The sequence below is a fragment of the Sarcophilus harrisii genome, chromosome 1 (genome assembly GCF_902635505.1).
Source record: "Sarcophilus harrisii chromosome 1, mSarHar1.11, whole genome shotgun sequence".
Classification (NCBI taxonomy): domain Eukaryota; kingdom Metazoa; phylum Chordata; class Mammalia; order Dasyuromorphia; family Dasyuridae; genus Sarcophilus; species Sarcophilus harrisii.
Window position 1 is genome coordinate 428782359 of NC_045426.1, and position 22306 is coordinate 428804664.

Consider the following 22306-nt stretch of genomic DNA (forward strand, 5'->3'; position numbering starts at 1 on the left):
CTCCTGCTGGTCATTTCTTACAGAACAATAATATTCCATAATATTCATATACCACAATTTATTCAGCCATTCTCCAATTGATGGGCATCCACTCAGTTTCCAGTTTCTGGCCACTATAAAGAGGGCTGCCACAAATATTTTTGCACATGTGGGTCTCTTTCCCTTCTTTAAAATCTTTTTGGGATATAAGCCCAGTAGTAACACTGCTGGGTCAGAGGGTATGTACAGTTTGATAACTTTTTGACCGTAGTTCCAAATTGCTCTCTAGAATGGCTGGATATATTCACAACTCTACCAACAATGTATCAGTGTCCCAGTTTTCCCACATGCCCTCCAACATTCTGCATTATCTTTCCCTTTCATTCTAGCCAATCTGACAGGTGTGTAGTGGTATCTCAGAGTTATCTTGATTTGCATTTCTCTGATTAATAATGACTTGGAGCATCTTTTCATATGGCTAGAAATAGTTTCGATTTCTTCGTGAATTATGACTTTTAACATCAGTTTACCACTTGACTTGAAAGTTGTGATTTCAGTGGAAACTCTTCTGGATTCTGGGATAAGATTTTACCCTTTAACCCTGAAGCTCTTAAGTACAGTTTTATTGTGTTTCTAAAATTGTTTGGGATCTTATGAATTAAGTGAGCATTCCATTATCTTTTTTAATTTCTAAAATTTATTTTTATTAATTTTTATTATTAAAGCTTTTTATTTTTCAAAACATGTATATGGACAATTCTTCAACATTAGCCCTTGTAAAACCCTGTGTTCTAATTCCCTTCCTTCCCCGATGCCCTCCTCTAGATGGCAAGTAGTCCAATATATGTTAAACATGGTAGAAATATGTTAAATCCAATATAGCATTTCATTGTCTTTGTGAGCTGAGATAAACCTGTTTATGGAGAAGATGCTAGGAGAAAGAAATGTCATTCAGTTAACATTTAATTCTCAGCGTATAGTTGTAATTAGCTATATTTTGTCCCCCCCAAAAGATGTTATCAAATCTTGGGAGTTTTGTTTAGGAGATAATCTTAAAATCTTAAAAAAACCCAAAAAAAACCAAAAAACCAAAACTAGTATATTTCACCTTAAATTTCTAAGTTCCATAAAGCAAGAAAGGCAGATTGGATGTCCAATGAGTTTTTTTTGCAAAGATAAAGTCTTTAGGAGATCTTGAAGACCAAGAATGATTCTCATAGTACATGGTTTGCATGTCACTTATGTGGGTTGGGAAACTCATATACATGGTGTCACAGTACTGGAGGTGGTGAAGATGCAACCTTTCAATGATTCTAATCAGTCTTGTCCTTTGCTTATGAGGCACTTTTCTTTATTCACTTGAGTACTTAAGAATACCAGTCTCCAATCTTTCCCCAGTTAAGAACTAATCCCTAATAAGGTATTATACTTATCTGTGTTCACAAAGTCTCTGGTATTCCCAAGAGACCCTTTAAAGGCAGGTCCTGTGTAAATTTGTTATCTATATATCTTCAGCACCTAAAATAATATTTTGGTTATAAATGCAGAATTAATGAATCTGAAATGGTACTTGTACCATTTTCCATTGAACAATAAGCTGATATAAAGGAACATCCCAGTTATGAGAACTTAATCAGTACTTCTTTAACATATCACATAATAATAATAGTAGCAGTGGTGGTAATAGTAATAGCGATGGTGGTAGGTGGTGGTGGTGGTGGTGGTGGTGGTGGTGGTAGTAGTAGTAGTAGTAATGGTAATTAATATCTATGGAGTGCTTACTAAGTGTTGGGCATTATGCTAATTCCAAGGCAACCCATATTTCAAAAATGACTTGGTAGTTGCTGAGGAACTCTTGGTTATTATTTTTCCAAAGAGATAGCTTTCACAAATTTTTTCAATCATTTAAAAGCTTCCCTTCATTGTGGTATCTGAAAAATTGGCATATCTTTGAAATTCTATCATCTCCAGCAAAGATTCCATTCATATGGGTTATTCTGATACATTACAATTTCTAATACAGACAGTATTTTGTCAGTTAAGTAAGCCTCCAAATTGAAAACTGAAGTGTCAACATAAATAATACACCATTTGATCTTAGTCAACAGAATATAACACAGATTTATCATAGCATTTGAATCCAGTTTTCTATTATATAAATGAGTAATCAGGTATAATTGCCACAATTAAAGAATAATTTATTCTGGCTGTACAGCTTTGAAATGGTCACATAAACTTCTCTACATGTATACTTTAAATAAAAATTCTAATAGTTATATAAACTGAATTTTTTTCTAATAGATATTGTCTCAATGAAAATCTCTGACCAAAACAAAAAAAAGGCAGGACTCTTGCCAACAGACTACTTATTTTAAGCATTTTGGGATATAATTAAATTAAATTTAGAAAGTGCCACGTTTCTCCCCCCCCCCCCCCCCCCCCCCCCCCCCCCCCCCCCCCCATGCAGTATAAAATGATTTAGCTTACGTGAAAAAGATTACTTGAAATATGTTAAATTTCTTAATTTTCATTCTTTGAAGTGAAGTTTTTATTTTAGTAATGAAATTGGTTGTGTGATATACGGTATTTTCCCCCCTCCACCATCCTCCTTTCATCATTGAAATTCCATGTTATCTCAAGTAGTTTTCCACTTAGTCCTGTCATATTTCATACTCTGGAAGTAGCTTTGAAAGAACCTGCCAAATGTAGACTTATTCTTATATGTGAGATGTTATATATTATGTTGAAATCACAGTGTTATGCACTTAGAAGAACTTAATGAACAGTTATTGAAGAAATTATATTTGACTTTTAGTAATAGTTGGCTAGTACTTTTTGATGTGAATCCTGTCAATGTCAAGGACTAATAACTAAAAACAGATGCCTTTTCAAAACAATAATTATTTACCTGACTTTGCTTCAAGATTGAAAAATCGGATGCTTTTTCCATGATAATTTCATTGCGGGCATAAATGGCTGGGAGCTCCCTGTAGAGTATATGACTTAGAAAGTATACAGATTCAAGAAATTGTATTTGGGACAAGTGTGATTTGGAAGTAGAGTTAGGAAGAGGGAATATATTAAAGAGAAGTAAACAGAGAAGGATTTTTTTAAGGCAGTCTTCTGTACATAGTATCTAGTTAGTGATTTAAACTAAAAGAATTTGGGGTTTTGGGAAACTCAGTGAGGCTGGTAGTTATATAGAAATGGAGATAAATGTCCTTAAGATATGGGAAATAAGGGCAGTTCTGCTGTGATAATGATGGTAACAATAATTATTTCTAATAACTAAATTCATTAGCATTTATAGAACATTTTAAGATTTGAAAAGCTTTATATGTGTTACCTTATTTGTCCTCATAGAAACCCTATGGGAGGAGGTGCTATTATTATTCCCATTTTACAGATGAAGAAATTAAGACTTGAAAGAGAGTGTCTTTATCCAGGATCACAAAAGTAGTAAATGTTTGAGGCAAGATTCAGACTCGGGTTTTCTTGACAATAAATCCAACACTATCTACTGTATCACCTATCTGCCTACAACAGATCTTATATATAAGTAGCCATTTATTATGGTTGGAGTATTCAGGACTTAGTAACTTGAGAAGTCACATCTCTAACACTGACATGATAATCACTGTTATGTCTTTTCAAAGATTTTGATGCTTCTGTTAAGTTTATTGATACATTAGGGTGGGAGGGGAGAGGAGAGAGAATAAGTGTTTATAGTACCTACTATGTGCCAGGCATGTGGTGAAGTCATGCAAAACTGAATTATGATAATCTAGATAGATAAAGGACCAATTAATTAACCTCTCTTTCCCCTCCATACCGCCCTATCTCTAAATCTCTATCTTAGGCCTAGGCCTTCTCTTTTCCTATAATCTTTCCCTTGGTGATATTATGAGCTCCCATCGATTCAGTTCTCTGTGCGAAAGGACTCAAATCTATTTATCCAGCCCTAACCTCTTCTCTGTCCTTCATTCTCCAAGTGCCTATTTTGCCTTTTGCTCTGAGTGTATTGTATCTTGTTTCTTAAACTAATACTGTCCAAAATCGACCTCATTATCTTTCCACCAAGTCCTCTCTTTCTTATTTATTAATTACTGTTTGAATATAAGGTGCAAAATACATGGTGCATGTGAATTCACCATGATGATATTTTTGCCAAGAGATAATTAATTTTTTTTAAACATTTACAGACAAAATTAGGAGGTAAAATAGACACTAGGAAATAGTATTGGGAGAGCATTAGAAAGATTATAGTTAGCAAGGAAAGGGGTTTTAACAAATTAACAATGGAAGAGACAAATTCCCTAGTGGAACTCACAATTAACCAGGAAAAAGAATATTCTATGACATGGGAATATGCCATTAACTGGCAGATTAAATCCATGGAAGAATTTAGCTCCCTAAAATAGTTAGCTACACCATGAGGTATGGGGGAAAGAGGTGAGAAGACACCATGAGGCAGAATGCAGGGTAGGCTAACTCTAGTAGGGATTCACCCAAGATTGTGTAGGCCAAGGACAGATTTATAGGGAAAATTTAACCTAAAGGGTTTTGACATCATAACTTGGCTTTCTGATTGGACAGAGTAAGGTGAAGTTTCCCAAGATGGGGGTGACACTGTAAAACTGAACTGATTCCCATCAGTGCCCTTCCCTGCTTGCTTATCCTCATTTCAGGCTTTCTCTGCCCACCCCATTTAGTTACCCAGGACCTGATCAATAACATCTTTTGTACTTTTCTTCTTCTCTCCTTCTAAAATTGCCTCAGTCATCTCATGCCTAGACTATTGCATTAACCTTCTGGTTGATCTTCTTGCTAGTCTCTCACCTCTTCAGACCATCTTTTATTTAGCTGAGATTAGCAAGTGATCTTTCTAAAGTGCAAGTTTGGCTACTTCACTCCCTAGCCAGTAAATTCCTGTTGCCTCCAGGATCAAATATAAAAATCTTCTGTTTGGCTTTTACAGTCCTTTATAACTTGGTCCCTTCTATCTTTCCAGTCTTCTTATGTCTTCTCCCCTCCAGAGTAAGATCTGCCATCTAGTGACATTAACCTCCATCTCCTGATTAGACTTTTTCATTAAGTGCCCCTCCATTCCTAGAACTCTTGCCATCTTTCTCTTTGCTTCTTGACTTCACTTACTCCTTTCAAGTCTCAGCTAAAGTTCCAGCTACCCCCAGAAGCTTTTTGTACTCCTCCTTAATTCCTTCCCTATGACATCTCCATTTTATCCTACTTGAATGTTATTATTCTCATGTTTTCTCCCCCATTAGGCTGTGAGCTCCTTAACAACAGAAACTGTTTCTCCCCTCCCTTCTTTGTATCTACAGTGCTTAACATAGTTCCTGAAACATTTAGCACTCATTTAGCATTTTTGCTATTTGACTTATTGAAAGGGAAGTGGGGAGGATCTCTTGAGGGGGTGAAATGGCCAATGAAGAAAATCAGAGGGAGGCTAGAGATAGTTGAAGGGAGAAATGAAGCATGTTCTCAAATTATTTTTTCTCACATGGTGGTCCTGGGAAGGGAGATGAAACTGAACATCCATTGTGAATTACTGCTAGCCTTGTATACATTATTAGTCATGAGAAAGCAATCGAAATGATCATTTACATTGTTTTCTTCCTGTAGCCATTATCTTTGGTTTTAGTGGTTATCATTAATTATGACTCAAAATAAGTATACTTTTTAGCTGAACTAATCTAGGAATGGATTAGTACATTAAAAAAAATAGATTCATTCTTTAGTCAGTCTGAAAGAAGCAAAGGAATAGTGAAAAAAAGTATAGTAACACTGACTGAAATTATCTTTTGGAGAGTAGTAAGAGTTGAGAAATAAGAAAAGTAATAGTTGAAACACTAATAGAGTTACCCTGAATAAAGGTAACAAGTAAAGATGAAAAGAAGCCTGGAGGTGAGGAGGTTGATATCATACCATTAAACTAAGTTTTGGGAATGATGTTGATTACTTCTTTCCTTCACTTCCCTCCCCTTTTCACTTTGGGAGATTTGCTTATGTCTTCTAGCAGTTTTTCTCAGTCTTTAGGCAAAGTTTTACTTTAATTTTTAGTGTAGTCATGAAGCCCAAATACAGACATGATTTTATAATTTCTAAATTGGGATTTTGTTGCTGAGTTTTCTTTTAATATTTGAAACTTTACTTATCAAAGACCCCTGATAAAGAGAGTTTTCTCATTTGTTGTTCTACTGAAGTCAAAACTTCCTTTTAGTCCTGAAGGATTGAGAAGTATGATGTCATATTATGTACTGGTGGAATACAATGTATTGTTTCATGATTTGGGTGAAAATACAAAGCTAACTTTTATCGGATTGAGGGTGTTTGTCTTGTGAATGGCTTAGATCAGAGAACACACGTGCCAGACATTGAATAGTAACAGCTGAAAATTAACAAATTTTAAATTAGCATCTTTCATTTTGATGTAAAACCCATTAGACTGATTTAAACTTACCCTACCTGTTCACCTATCTGTAACCTGGGGCTGAGCAGTGGCAGGAGGAAGCCACATTTTGACACATTTTAATGGGTCTTTGAGTTTGGGTGTTTTGTTTTGTTTTTTTTTAATCTTGGAACTTTAGCAGTTTCAGATAGGTTACCATCCTTTCTAATCCCCATTTACCCCCATATCACCCCTCAAATTATAAAGTGGATAATGAAAAATATAAAATACACAGGTTGAATTTGTCTTGGAGATGCTAGAATTTATGAGGAGAGCAACATCATATAATCATTTTACTTAGAAACAGTCAATGTGATATTTTCTAATATCAAGCATTTTTTTTTAAGGAAGTAAAGTTTTAGTTCATGGTGGCTTCATCTTTCTTTAAATTAAAAACAATTAATAATAATTTTATTAAAAGTCTGAGTAACATTTAATTTATGTAGATATTAAGATCTTGAAAGAGTAGGTCTGAGAAATGAACCCAAAATTGTATTTAGTCCACCATGTTATATCATAGTCCATATTCTCTTTTCTGCTTTGGAGTAGAGACTCAGAGAGTATCAATTAGAAATCAAAGATTCAAGTGCTAGGAGCAGGAAGAGACTGTTGAGGTCGGTCCAACCTCCTTGTTTTATACATAAAGAAATTAAATCTAGAGAGGCTAATGCCTTGTCCAAGATCTCCCAAAGTAATATGCATTACAGACAGGATTTAAACCCACATCCATTGACTTATTGGTAGTTCCTTTTTCACTCTTTAGGAATATTAGTGGAGAAGGATTGGAACAATTTGATATTATGTCCTTGTTCGTGGGTACCAGTTCTGTATTCTGTATGAAACATTCCCTCTATCCATAAATAAGACTTGGAACAATGTGTCAGAGCTACCTAGAAACAAATTTACTTCAATATAATGAAAAGTTTTCTAATAAATTGGAGCCCTTCTTAAATGGAAGGGTTCACTTTAGATAAATTCTAGGTTCCTCCTCTTCATTGGAAGTCTTGTGGTGAGACTTTCAAGTCACTTTCTGATGATGTTAAAGAGAGAATTTTTCTTCATGTGAACATGGATTAGTCTAGGTGACCTTGAAGTCTCTTCTTCTAAGTAAGAGTCTATTAAATAAGAACTGCTTTCATTAAGAGAAATCACAAAAGTCTCTTGAGTTTACACTTTATGTAGTTCTGATACTTTGTACATAACTTTCTTTTCTTCTCAGGGAAATTTTGTCTGTCTTAAAAATGTACATGTATATATAATACATAGGCACATGTTTCCCATACCCAAGGAAAGAAACGGGTGCAGTGGGACACTTTTAATGACCTTAATTCACGTAGTGGAAACATCTAACATGCTAATAGTAATAAAATTTATATAGGTGTGTTATAATGTATATATTTTCATTGATTGATTTGTATATGAGCCAGGAGGAAAAAAATAACAAATAGTATACATAACAATTTGTAGCTGATTTTGTGCAGCCATTGTTATTCAGAATGAGAAAACCATTTTTGTTTCATCTCTTGTTTTTAAAGTACAAAAAAATCTTAATCCATTTTCTTGTTTTGGTAAATACAGAATAGTGAATATGATAATATAACCAAGTCCAAATCCTTTATTATCTCCTTCACAATCTAGTTTCTTTGTGTGGGGCTCAGTTGGCTTTCTTGAGAGCCTTTAGGAGTCTTGATTTCAGTGGAGACGCTAAGGAGGAGAGCCCTACCACCAAAGTGGTGTGAGATGGATGAATGAATCTGTCTCTGAATTTCTCGGTTCCCCAGGAGAACCAGGAGGAGCCTGACTGAAGATGGAATGAATCTTTTTCCTTGGCTCCAAGAGCTGGAGTCTGCTTGTCTTCTCTGGCTCTGAATCCCCTCTTATATGCTCTACACTGAGTATAAACCAATCATTATATCACTAGGAAACCATTATTTGTTGTAAGATTGAATCAGTCATACTGAATTTAGAGAAGTATTAATCACCATGCTAAGCTAGATAACCATTGTCTCATCAATTCCACTGAATTTGTACCTTATAAGAATCCTTGTTTTAAGTACAAGAGTTTTGGCCCATAACAAGTTCAAATCTAGCCTTTGACACTTATTTGATATGTGATTCTGGGCAAGTCACTTAACTCTGTTTATGTCAGTTTCTTCATCTCAAGTGAGATGGAGAAGGAAATGGTAAATCACTCCAGTCACTTTGCCAAGAAAACCCCAAAGTTGGTTATAGAAAGTTGGACACAAGTGAAAAACGACCAAACAAGAAAAGGGACACAACTAATTAAGATTCATTATTTCTTGAAATCAGTGTTTCTTAACTTTGGTCTTTGTAACTGTCTGGCTGATATTCATTTTCTTCTGGCATATCTCCGTTGTATAACTGTCCTTTCCACTCTGTATCTGCTCTCCCTCCTTACAGCAAAGAATAAAAAAAAATCTCAAAGCCACTTTGCTCTTCTGGAAAAATTATGTTGAAAAACATATGACTCTGGTCAAGTCATTTTTCTACCATCCATAACCTAAAGATTTTGAGCCACTTACATTGTCTTTTGATATTCAAAGAAGAATTTATAAATGAATTGCATTGTTGAGTAATTGTGTGCATGTGTGGGAATAGTGGTGAGGTTTGTATAGAGTTAAGTGCTATAATTATTTTTTTATTCACAGGAGGGTTCTTCCTGGGGTGTGATTTCAGAAATCTTTCAGGATTCTCTATCATAAATATTGGGGGTTGGTAACATCTTAGAGTGTACTTGTTACACATAATTGTTACAGAGCCTCTAAGAGATAGCCAGTGAGAAACGATTTCTGTTTTCCTTGTAACTATCTTGAGTGGGTCTTTATCCAAAACAGAAATTTCTATTTCTGTTCGTTTTGGGCATTTTAACCTAGTCACTGTTTTCCTTCTTGTCCTGGTCCCTTCCCACCTTCTCCACTGCATCACTGACTGGGGAGATGGAGAATAGAATAGAGTGTTAAGTCATGTCTGGATGTTCTTTTGTATTAACACCAAGAGATCTTTCAGCACTAAGTGCTAAGCTTACAAGATATCTCTCTGGAAGGGAAGAGATTTAAGAGGTCACCTGGTCCAATCCTTTTATTTAGCAGCTGAGGAGAGAGAGGCCCAAGGACATCGTGGCTTAGTTCTGGGAGATTTACCTGGAAAGTTTTATATTCTTTCCACTGCACTGAGGTGATTTTCCCCACTCTTTATAAAGGCAGTGATATTACTTGCTTTATCATCTAACAGCCAGCATGCTTTTTGATTCAGAAATGTTATGCTGTGTATGTATCCTGTGTCTCATGTCAGAGGACCCCTGGTTGACTCCCCAACCCCACTGGGATTCACTGACTTTGTGACCTTGAAAAGTAGGAACAGTGAGAATATTTATCTTCTGCTTTAAAATTTGCAAAGCACTTGCTATATATTATTTTATTAACCTCTCAACTGACCCATGAAATAGGTCAATTTTGGAGCTACTATTATCCCATTTTATGGATAAGGAAATTGATGCTCAGGTTAAGTAATTTAATAGGATCACAAAGCTAGTGAGTACCAGAAATTAAATTTGAATCCATCTCTCCATGACTTTCAATCCAGCATTCTGTTTTCCTAGATCTGACTCCCAAGATCTCTTAAGCTTTCTGAGACACTTTATCTATAAAATAATATAAAATTTATATATAAGAAAAAGGCTTTTAATTATCTGGATGATACTTTAAGTCCCTTCCAGTTTTTATAAGTACCAGTGTGAAAGAAGTTTCCTTCCTGATGCTGGGTATAGGTTGATTTTAATGGACAGATTAGGTGTCATGGGCATTCTTCAAGCTTTTCCAAAGATGACATGGGAGATGACCTAGAATTTTTGAACATATTAGGGAATGTGTCTGTTGAGGAAGATTATGGAGTCCTTCTCCAGAGAGCTCTTTGGTGAAATATAGCCTTCTTTCCTCACGTTGGCGGTTCAGTTTCAACAATAAGGAGACAGAGGTTTAATGGAAAGACTATTGACTAGAGTCAGAGGCTATGAATTCAAATCCTACTTCTAAATACCTTTTTTTTTTTTTTAAAAATACACCTTTGTGATCTTCAGGAAGTTCCTTAGCCTCTTTCAGCCTGCTTCTAGATCTCCAAAATGAAGGGTTGGACCACAAGGCTTCTGAGGTCCCTTCTAACTCTTCATATTATTATCCTATGAAACATTTCTTATGTGTCTACTACGTGCTTGTGGTTATCACCTAGGCAAGCTACTAAATGCCTAAATGGATAGAGTTCTGTACCTGGAGTAAGGAAGACTTAAAATCACATTTGATTTCAGATTAAGTGTCTGATTATGTATGGGCAAGTTGAAGTGACTCGGTTTCCTCATCTGTAAAATGGGAATAATAATAATAATAACATCTACCTTTCAAGGTTATTAGGAAATTTAAATGAGATAATATTTGTTGTTGGTGATGGGGTTTTTGTTTGTTTTTTAAAGCTTTTTATTTACAAAGCATATGCATGGGTAATTTTTCCAACATTGACCCTTGTAATTTTATTCCAAATTTTCCCCTCTTTACCCCCATCCCTTCTCCTATATAGAAGATAGTCCAATACATGTTAAATATGTTGAAATACATGTTAGATCCAATATATGTATACATATTTATACAGCTATCTTGTTGTACAAGAAAAATCAGATCAGTGAGATAATATTTATAAGGAATTCTGCAAACCTTGAAGTGTTCCATAAATGGTATTTATTATTGTTATCATCATCATCATCATCATCATCATCATCATCATCATCATCATCATTCTATTTGAGATACTTGTTAACTAGGTCTGTAAAACTCCCAAGGAATATTGTAGTAGGCAGTTGGACTACTACACTGGACTGAACTGGAGAAGAAAAAAACTGTTTTTTGGATCAAATCTGTTGGAACAGATTTTATTTTTTTTTAAATAATAGTTTTTTATTTTCAAAATACATGCAAAGATAGTTTTCAGCTTTTATCCTTTCAAAACCTTGTGTTCCAAATCTTTTTCCCTCTCTTTCCCCCACCTCCACTGGAGACAAGTTTAATCTATGTTAAACATGTGCAATTCTTGTATACATATTTCCACATTTATCATGTCTTATATATCTTATAAAAATGTGTATTTGGACATTGAGAAGCCAGAAATATTACATAAGTATCTTGGCTGAATTTCTTTTGTGGTTTGTACTGACTGTGTTGATCCTGACTTCATATATTGGGAATTGTACTATCTACTCTTTTATTTACTATTAAAGGGAAGATTTGGTGGGTACAATTGAAAAAAATAATTGGTTTTATACTGATTTTGGCATTTGAATATAGTTGGCCTTGCTTTGAGAATTCACAATTCTTCCAGCAAAAATACTAAAGGTGCACAGTGAAAACATTATTTGTTCAGCTTCCCTCTCCTCCTCTTATTCTAGCTTAGCTCTTTCTTGCAAACTACTCTAGGTTGTATAACTTCTGACTAAAACTCAAGGATGACGCACTGGTCTTAGTGTGAGGGTTTTTCTTCCTAGGAAATGGAATGGCTTAAGGAGAAACCAAGGTTTTTAGGAGTTTATAAGTAGAACTTAATTAAGAAAGTACTTGCTCACTGACAATTAAAAAAACTATATTTATTGGACATTTATTTGACTTAATTGAATTGAACCCAGATCTTTTAAAAAAATTATTTTCTATTAGTTGAAAAGCAACTATTCTTAAATCTCTTGGTACTTCTCATCAACATGATCATTTAGTAGTCAAGTCTAATAGTTATTTCACCAGATTTTTCTCGGTTTCCAGTTCAACATTGTGGCCATTAAATCTTGCTGCTGAATTCCAGATCTTGATTCTAGTATTGTCTGCAATATGAATTGCAAATAATTTTAACATAATCTTTTTATCTTTTGAGATGGCCAAAAAGATATAAAAATTTATATTTTGGAGTTTTATTTATTTGTATAATTTGGAGAGAATTGATTGTCTTCTGAAATTGCAAATAATTTTAACATAATCTTTTTATCTTTTGAGGTGGCCAAAAAGATATAAGAATTTATATTTTGGAGTTTTATTTATTTGTATAATTTGGAGAGAATTGATTATATTCTTAATCATTTTAATCTCCAGGAAAATGGCATATTCCTCAGTTAAACTTTTATATAATGAGCAAAATATTTAAGTATTCATGGAATTCAATGAAGATATTCTGACTCAACTTTTTGGTTCCATCATGCATATATGCTTCAGTTAGAATTATAGAATTTTCTCTTCTATATCCTGTGTGTTGTTTCTTTTTCTTGTTCATGATCCCTCTAGTATATGATAATAACCTCATTAGTTTTGGGAACAGAATGATGGGAATTATTGAAAAGTGAATTATAAAATATTTTTAGTGAAATGCTATTTTATTTCCAGCTGCCAATCCAGATCCAAATGACATTAACCAGACCCCAGGCCATTCTCCCATTTTTCTCAAGATATTCTCTACCTCATAGACTTATTCTCCATCTAAATCATCCCTGTCTTTTCAACAGGTGACATAATAAATTTCATGCCCATATGCCACATATACCCACATCTTTTGATTCCTTAGTGTTCTGAGCTCCCATGATCTGCTCTTTCATTCCACCTAAGGTACACACATGGTTGATTTCTAGGTCTCATCATTACATCATTGTTCTATTTCCACATTAAAAACTTCAGGTTTCCTTTTATCAGTTCATAACCAGTATTCTAAGTCATTAGCTCTGCTCTAATTTATTTTCTCCCCTTCCTAGTTTCTACACTATATAGTTATTCAGGTCAACTCTATACTGTTCTCTACTCCTAAATCCCCTTTTTTCCTGTTGATGTGCATGCCTGGTCAAACTCTTACACTGGTTTCTTTTACTATGTTCAGTAAATTATGCTATAACATGACATGGGTTCTTAAAATTCATCATGTTGTGGAAAATCACTCAATTAAAAACATAGGCCATGTATCCTGAATGAGGGTAGAGACAAAACTCAAAAACTTCAGTGACACATTTAATAAAAAGATGAACATAATAAAAATGATAGCACAATTTTATACATATTAATTGATCATGACATACATTAATACTACAATAAATAGTAATGATGCCCACAGTCTTGGGTTAATGCTGGTGGTCCTTTGCTCTAGCACTCACAGAGGCTGGGGCCTTCATAACAAGGAAAGGTTGGGAATAAGGGTGAATCAGCCCCTCTTCAGTCCACAGCTCCAAATGACTCTTTTCCTTGAAAAACACCTGAAATTTACTTGTGGAAATAGGTGTTAGAAGGATTGCTAAAGGCTGGTGGATTTGATGAAGTGGTATACTTTTCTGTTTTTTTTACATGTTTCTTGTGAACCAAATTGCATTTGTAAACACAAAATTTGTATTATGCTTCAACTGTTCCCCAATATTTCAGTCACACTGGATTAAATTTGTGTTTTCAAAATAAGTTTTATAGCAAAAAATGTCTGTAGTTTTCCTGCTCCCGTTTCTACTCTATATGCTGATGAATGGAGCTCTAGAAAATCTTTACAACAAATCTGATTGAGTCTACTACAAATGATGTCTAAATCTTTATTGAGTCCTTACTTCAGCAATATAATCCTTTTACTCCTCCCTAATTATCTGTCTTCTCACTACATCTGTTACTTACCTTTTCTTCTTTATTCAAGCCTCCCACACAACATCTTTCTCTCTAGAGCAAATCTGAGAACCTTGTCTCTTTTTCTCCTTCCCTATATCTCTGAACTCCTTGAGCTCATCCCATATTTTCTTTTATAGTCTTTCTCCATAGTCAATTCCCACTATTTGAATCCCATTATTTGAATATGAAAGACATATATTGATGTCTTCCTCTTTTAATCTTCTCTACTTTATCTTCTTCATCATCCCCTCTGTTAAATATTTAATCTCCCCCTTTCTACTGCCTCCTGTCAAAAGACATGCTTATGACTCTCCAAACTTAAAAAATCCTTCTTTTGACCTAACCATTCCTCCAGTTTATATCTGTTATGGGCCAGTACTCTGAACTTGCAACAAAGGATTCTTACAAGGTGCTAAGTCAGTGGAATTGATAGAGACAATGGTTGTTTAGCAGGGTGCTTGATAGTTCTCTAGCTCAGTACATGTACTCAGTACTTTCTATAGTTCTACAAGATTCACACCTATGATAAGAGAGCATATAAGCTCCGACAAACTCAGCCAGAATCGGAACTGGAAGACAGAGACTGTGGTGGTGGTCCTTCTGCCTCCCCCACAGAAACCAAGACACATTCAGGAGGACCTCAAGAAGCCGGCAGAGGCAGAGAACACAAAGGACTGGCAGCAGGAGCTCAAGCTAAGGAGAGAGATAGGCCCCTGAGGAAGCTATCTGAGCCCCAGGAAAGGAGACAAGACTTGGAAAGAGACAATAAAGGATTTGGACTTTAACTCCTGGTTCCTCTTGTGGTGATTACTCAACTGAAACGAAGGCTGCCCCCAGAGATCCCAAGAAAACTGAACCAAGGAGAACATTACATATATCATGCCTATTTATTTGTATATTGTTTACCCCATTAGACAGTGAACCTTTTGAGATCAGGGACTGTTTTTGCCTTTCTTTATATGGGTCCCAAATGATTGACACAGATCCTGACATTTACTTTGGTAAATGCTTTATAAAAGTTATTGATGTGACTTAACTCAAGCCACCTTTTTGTATTTATTTTCATTTTTACAACTAAACTCCAAGGAAAAAGCTGACCATACTAATTGTCTCTATTTCCTCTGCTCTCATTTGCATCTCAACCCTTTACAATTTGGTTTCCAACCTCATAAATTTTAGTTGGTTAACTTTGGTTTTTATATCATCTACATTTCCCATTGAATCTCTCTATTTTCCCCCTCCCAAAAAGAAATGCCATATTACAAATAATTTTTAAAAGGGAAACAGTTCAGCATAATTTTGGGAAAAGGTCTAACATTACATATATATACATTGTTCCATACCAGTGGTTTCACACCTTTGCAGAGAAATTGGGTCAGCCTCCATCTCACATCATTTTTTTTTCTTTTTCTTAAGGAGTCAAGATTGTCATCTTTTTTTTTTCTTTTATAGAACAGTAGTCATTATGTACATAAACATATATACATGTGTGTGTGGGGGAATCTGGAGAGGGGAAGGGAGAAATAATTTCCTAAATCTGGTGGCTTTTTTTTTTTTTTTAAAACATCTTCATTCAATGTCTTGATCTCTCTATATTTATGATCTTTCTGACCCACCCTTGCCTCCTGGATAATCTTTCCTTCCTCAATTTTCCTGATTCTCTCTTGTTGAAGTATATAATGATCTCCTAGTTCTGCTCATTTCACTCAGCATCAGTTCATGTAAGTCTCTCCAAACCTCCCTATATTCATCCTGCTGGTCATTTCTTACAGAACAATAATATTCTATAACATTCATATACCACAATTTATTCAGCCATTCTCCAACTGATGTGCATCCATTCAATTTCCAGTTTCTAGCCACTATGGAAAGGACTGCCACAAACATTTTTGTACATACAGGTCCCTTTCCCTTTTTAAATATCTTTAAAGAGATATTTTAAAATAACAGTTGATGGAAAAGAAAACTGTATCTCACAACTTTGGTCAATGGGCTTTTTACTTTTATTTATTTATTGAATGAATAAAAAGACAGAATTACAAGAGCCGAGCTTTGGAGAGTCTTTTGGTATTAGGGTATCACTATGTTATAGAATAGTACAATAATGTTGGTAATGATCACCCTGAGTCATAAAGGAAAGCTTATATTTTCATCTTTATACTCCTTTTACTTAAATAGAGAAATGTGTTGTAATACTTTAGAGGAATTTCTGGAAAATGTTTTTGAAAATTTTTTTTTTTTTTTTTAAACATTCATGACACTTAAGGGATAAGTTATTTATATGTTTGCTTGTGTCAGGCTGTTCTGTTAAGCACTTTACAACTATTAGTATCTCATTTGATCCTCACAATACCTACTTGAGAATTAGGTGCTATTGTCATCCCTGTTTGAGGAACATTTGAGGAAACTGAGGCTAGTAGAGATTTAAGTGACTTGCTTGAGGTCATATAGCTAGGAAGTATCTGGGGCTGTATTTCAACTTGCATCTTCCTAACTACAAGATTCTCTATTCAAGAGGTCATGTAGCCACCTCAGTAATCCCCACACTGAGTAATTAGATCTGGCCATTCAGTTGTTGCCCCTAATCCCGAAGCAGGAATTCTGCCTATAACCACATTATCTGGAATTTAGACAGATAGGTAGTTGATGGTTGCTTGCCCCCCCCCCCCAAAAAAAAAAAAAATATATATATATATATATATATATATATATATATATATATATTAATGTACTGTCTGCTTTCATTTTCTTCTTGGAGGAGGAAGTGGGTGAGCCCTTAAATGTTCCTCTGACTTGTGAAGGTTATCCACATTTATTTAGACCAACAGCATGGGGGAAAATGGTATTTTATTGTTCAAAAATCATAGTTATCCACTTGTTGAGAACATTTGCCTAGTTATAAAGTAAATGAACTCTTTTCCTATTGTTTTTAGATAGGGTAAATATATGACTGTGATTCTATTTGTGTGATTAAATAAAATAGACTTTATTTTCTTCTCCTACTTCCTGAACTTTTCATATCTGACCATAGGAATCTCAAATTAAATTAGCATCTGAGAGAACAGAGTTTAAAGAAAAATTATAAATTGGTTCTTTCTTACTTAGGAGTTTTCACACTTTTTCTTGAACAGAAGTTGTAGCTTCAAAGACACGTAAGATGGGCAATAGGGAGCTTTGCCTGGTGGATCTTATCTCCTTTGGGAAGAAACTTCCTCTACCAAAGCAGTTTAATTTTGTCTCTGCAATTTACAATCTGAGAGTTGCTTGAGAGCTCTGAGAAATTCATGGGTTTCCCTAAGGCTAGCCCAGTCAAATGGATAGAGGTTAGACTTTTTGAATTTTAGATTTCTCATTCTAAAATAAGCTTTCTATCAATCAAATCACACTGCCTTTAAATTAAAAGATAAAGGAATCACTTTTAAACTATGATTGTTCTGCTCATTTTGAGTATGAATATTGAGAATGAAGGGAAAATGTGCCCCTTGAATCTGTTTCATTCTGTAATTTTCTCAAATTTTCTTTTCTTCAGTCTTCTTGGATGTGTGGAGGATTATTGTGTTTGTGTATGTATATAGGAGTGTTTTTGGATGTATATGTGTACTATTAAGGTCAGTTCAAAAATCTTAGTACACTTTAATCTATTAAAGCACTAAAACTTTTGTGACACCCTATATAATACATGCATCACACACATACAAGTACACACATATACATATATACACACATAAATCTGAGAGACAATCTCTTGTTTATGACCTCAATCCCAATGAAAAACTGGCTTTGTTTTGCCTTTTAATCACTAATCTCCATTTCTTCCTTTAGTTTAATGAGTAGGGATTCAGATATCCAGCCAATTTCTTATTTTCCTTCATTCTCTTTTTTATAAAAATCTAATAGTCATATTTCTGGAGGTCATAATTTCTGTAGTCTTGTCCTAAGAAGGAGATTTTTTGCTATAGATGAGGAAAAAATAGATATTCTCATTTCCTGAAAGGTAGGAAAACTACCTAGTAGTCCATGTTTCAGAAACTTATTCAGAATTTTTTACGCAAAACCCAAAGATCATTGCCTTTAAAAGTTTGTATAAATTTTCTTTTCTCCAGTCTCCTTGGACGTGGAGGATTATTGTGTTTGTGTATGTATATAGGAGTGTGTATAGATATAAAAACTTATGCCGTTACATGAAAAGGAAACTTGAAATGTTTTTCTTTTCCTTTTTAGGGAATGAATCTCTATGATCTTTTTTTTTTTTTTTTAAACCAATTAACCTCTTTTTCTTTGATGAATAAGATATTTGTTAATGGGAGGTTTTGAGGTCTGGCTACATAAGATACAGAGAAGTTGGCTTGACATTTGAGTATATTGGTTGCTGTGTAAAAATTCAGTTGCCACAGCTTTCTCAGAGAACCTTCATCACTTCAGTTTGGGTATACCTGAACAGGTTGTGACAGGATCAAGTTCTCTCTCCACCGCCTGCCAGTTGAGTTTCAGTGTAATATGTTTTTATTTTTTTGTGTTGAGGTTATATCTTAGTCTCTGCTCCACCTAAGTGTTTGCTCTGCCATCTGTCTCCTCCTAGGATAATGTAAGAATTGCTATCAACTCGGGGGGGTTTGATATACCTTTCTGAAATGAAAGTTATCATAACAGCCCCAGCTTTAATCTGACAGGCATAGAATACCATTGATGCCAATGTTTTTTAGAGCAAAGGAAAATTAGAACTGCCTCTTTGAACCAAGGGTTCCAAAAGCTGGCTAGAAGGAAAAGAAAATAAAGATGCTTATATAATAGCGTAAGGAGGTCTGACTTGGAGGAGGATGTACCTGGGTGAATGCCAAACATATGGGCATTTCATATTCCCTGCCCTCATCCCCAGGGATCAGTTGTTTCAAAATTTAGTGTTGGGCACCTGGTCTGACATCAATTACTAAAGGAAGGACAGCAGAGAGAGTTCAAGGCAGAGCTGAAAATCATGATTTGGGTTTGGCTTCTCAGGAGGTAAACTATAAGACAGACCCAGACTTATAAGCTAACCTTGGAATTGCTCTGCCTCTTTTTAGGCCTTAAGATTGGTTAAGATGTCTTTCTGTAAATCTATCAGATCCCAGGTGTTGCCTTAAGTTGGTGACCTGTCCATTTTAAAGGCTAGATTAATTATCTGTGGTTATGGAAATATATGAATGGACATCAAGATTGACTTATCCACCCTTCTCCATACTATGTGCTTTTTATGTCTAACTATTGTTATTCTTTTGTCTTTTCCTTTCTCTTGAAATCATAATAATGATAATAGCAATAGCTAGCTTTTATATAGAGCACTTTGTGCCAAATTCTGTGCTAATAAGCACTTTATAATTATTATTTCATTTCTGGGAAGGCAGGTGCCATTTTATAGATCAGGAAATTGAGGCAAATATATTAAGTAATTTTCCTAGAGTCATACAACTAGTAAGTGTTAGGTCTTCCTGCTCTAGGCCTGATGCTCCTCTCTATTGTATCTCCTGGTTGCCACAGAGTATATTGGTCCTAGTCTAATAATCCCAGAAAATCTGGGTTCTAGCACCCATTCAAGTTACTTTACCCAATCTAGGTTGGTTCCTCATCCATCAGGTACAGAATTGTGGCTTGATAATCTTATGTTTTGATTTCTCTCCAATCTCAGCTTCTATCACCTTCATGGGAGCTCTTTGATTTTTAGTTAAAGCAATCTTCTAACTATTTTGTAAATGTCTTCTTCTGAATGAGGAAGGAGGAGTAATAGGTATGGTATAATCTTGATATTGCTATTCTAGCAGTACTTAGAAGTGATATCTGCTATCACTCCCCAATCGCTTAAATGTTGAAATATTTAAAATGTCAAGATATAGTCTTACATGGTGTCATGGAGAAAGTACTAGATTTAAATTCTGGAAGATTTGGGTTTAGATTCCACCTAGGATACTTGACAGCTTTAATTCTGGGCAAATCTCTGGGCATTGATGTCCTCCCTATAAGATGAAGATGTCATACTCATTGGCCTTGAGGTCTCATTCCTGTGATCTAGTTCAAATCCTATTCCTAGTATTTCCTAGCTGTGATAGCTTGTTACAAGTCAATTTTCCCATCTGTAAAACATATCATACATTTGTATGTCCTTTCTCACTGGATTGTTGTAAGAAAATTTCTTAATAAACCTAAAAAATAATATATGAAAAATAATACCACCATTTATATAGTACTTTAATGTTTGCAAAGCACTTCATATATGTTACATTGTTTGGTGTAAGTTATGAGTAAAGTGCTTTCATCTGATCACTATCATCTTGGTCAAGGAAGAATTTTGAAATCAGATCTGAATTATATCAAAAAGCTGTGACTGATTTTTTTGGCTGTGCTGCTTACCTTGTGATATGAAGATATTACAGCAGCCCTTCTGTCATGTCATGAGATTTCCAATCATGGGGTTATGCCAGGTTAATTTCCTAGTGTCTGTGTACATATGCATGTAAAAAGGGAAGTCCTAGAATGGTAGTATTACCAACCATAGGTAGCCTCTGAATGGTATTGAAGCTGCTGCTGCTCTAAGATTTACAGAGCCTTTGTATGTGTTAATTCATTTGATCCTCACAACATCTCCAAGAACAAATATGGGCTATTTATAATTAAGAAGTAGTGTTGACTTTTACACAGTTTTCTCTCATATTAGTAGTGGATCTGTAAGATATAAATTGGGGTGGTGGGGAATCAGTTGCTAATGTCATTGACATTAGCTAAATACAAATAATTGCCTGATATTGAATGCTATTCTTATATTTCTGGTTGGAAGTTTATTTCCCAATCCTAAATATTATGGGAATGTAAATAATAGATTTCAGGATAGAAGGGATGTCAGAGGTCATTTAATATATCCACACTTTGAAGAAACTGAGGTTCAAAAAGATTAAATAATTTGTCGAAGGTCAGATATAAATTGTAGATCTAGGATTTGAATCTGAATCTTTTGACTTTGGTTTCCAAAAAACCATACTTTTCAGAATTTGTAACATTTTATTTTACCTTTAGTTGCTGATTCAGATTTTTTAAAGGCATTTCTTTCTAAACATAGTTTTTGGCTTAAAAGGTATAAAACATGAAAAAATGCAACAAAAAAAGTAAAATCTGATTTTTCATCTTTGGAGGTTTAAGAAAGAAGTTTTTTTTTTTCCCCTTACCCGAAGTAAAAATAAAATTGGAAGAATGTGCATGTAAAGCAAACATAAGGGCCCTTATGTGAATAGCATGACTCCCATCTTGTTCAAATTCTTTCAAACATAAAATGGCTTGATTTCTTCACTTAAAAAAAAAATCACCAGATAACTTCTCTGTCCTACAGAAAAATTAAAAAAATATAATCTTTGACAGTCTAATATATTTCCTTTTGTTTCAGGAAAGCCCCATAGCACAGGTGGCTCTGAACGTATTCAGCTCTCAGGAATGTACAATGTGCGAAAAGGGAAAATGCAGTTACCAGTGAACCGATGGACAAAACGCCAAGTTATTCTGTGTGGAACATGCCTGATTGTATCATCCGTGAAAGACAGCTTGACTGGAAAGATGCACGTTCTCCCACTAATTGGTGGAAAAGTAAGTTGTACTTTTTAAAAAAAAAATTCATAGTAATATAATATACCAAGATTGTATTTCTGAGCCATGTTTTAAAAAAGTATCTAGTCTGAGTTGATTCTTTAACAACAGTGGTGAATTTGTGTTAATCTATCTATATCTTTTCCCTTGATCTCTTTTGTGACCAGTAGTATATCATTGCATGATTGCTTGGCCTGCTTGTTGATGTTAAAGCCTGTGAGTGATGCTAACTTACTTAATAGGAGCATCATTTGGCTACATTGGTATGGTGCTTTAGGCAAATGAACTAAATGCTAAAGCTAAAAAAAAAAGTAAAAAAAAAAAAATCAAGTTGCGTTTCACTGATTTGAACTCAGGTTTTTCTGACTTCAGGCCCAATGCTTTATGTGTCACTTAGCTTGCCTATATCTCTTGCCTACAACCTCATTGACATGTCTTGTATACAAGTTCCTTATCTCCTTTGATACTGCCAGCATATTACTGAAGTCCTAGATTACTGCATTAGCCTACTGGTGAGTGTGCCTGCTTTAATGCTCTCCTACTCTAGGTCATCTTCTGTGCAGTTGTTAAATTGATCTTAATAAAG

General features: G+C 34.7%; 1 protein-coding gene across 1 annotated transcript in view; it reads left to right on the plus strand.

Moving 5' to 3' along the window:
• The window catches only part of PHLPP1 (PH domain and leucine rich repeat protein phosphatase 1), a 288192-nt gene that overhangs the window by 101239 nt on the left and 164647 nt on the right, over positions 1–22306 (plus strand). Inside the window, exon 2 of the mRNA XM_023495940.2 lies at positions 21524–21720. Within this exon, the coding sequence (XP_023351708.2) occupies positions 21524–21720 (197 nt within the window). The remainder of the gene's footprint in view (positions 1–21523; positions 21721–22306) is intronic.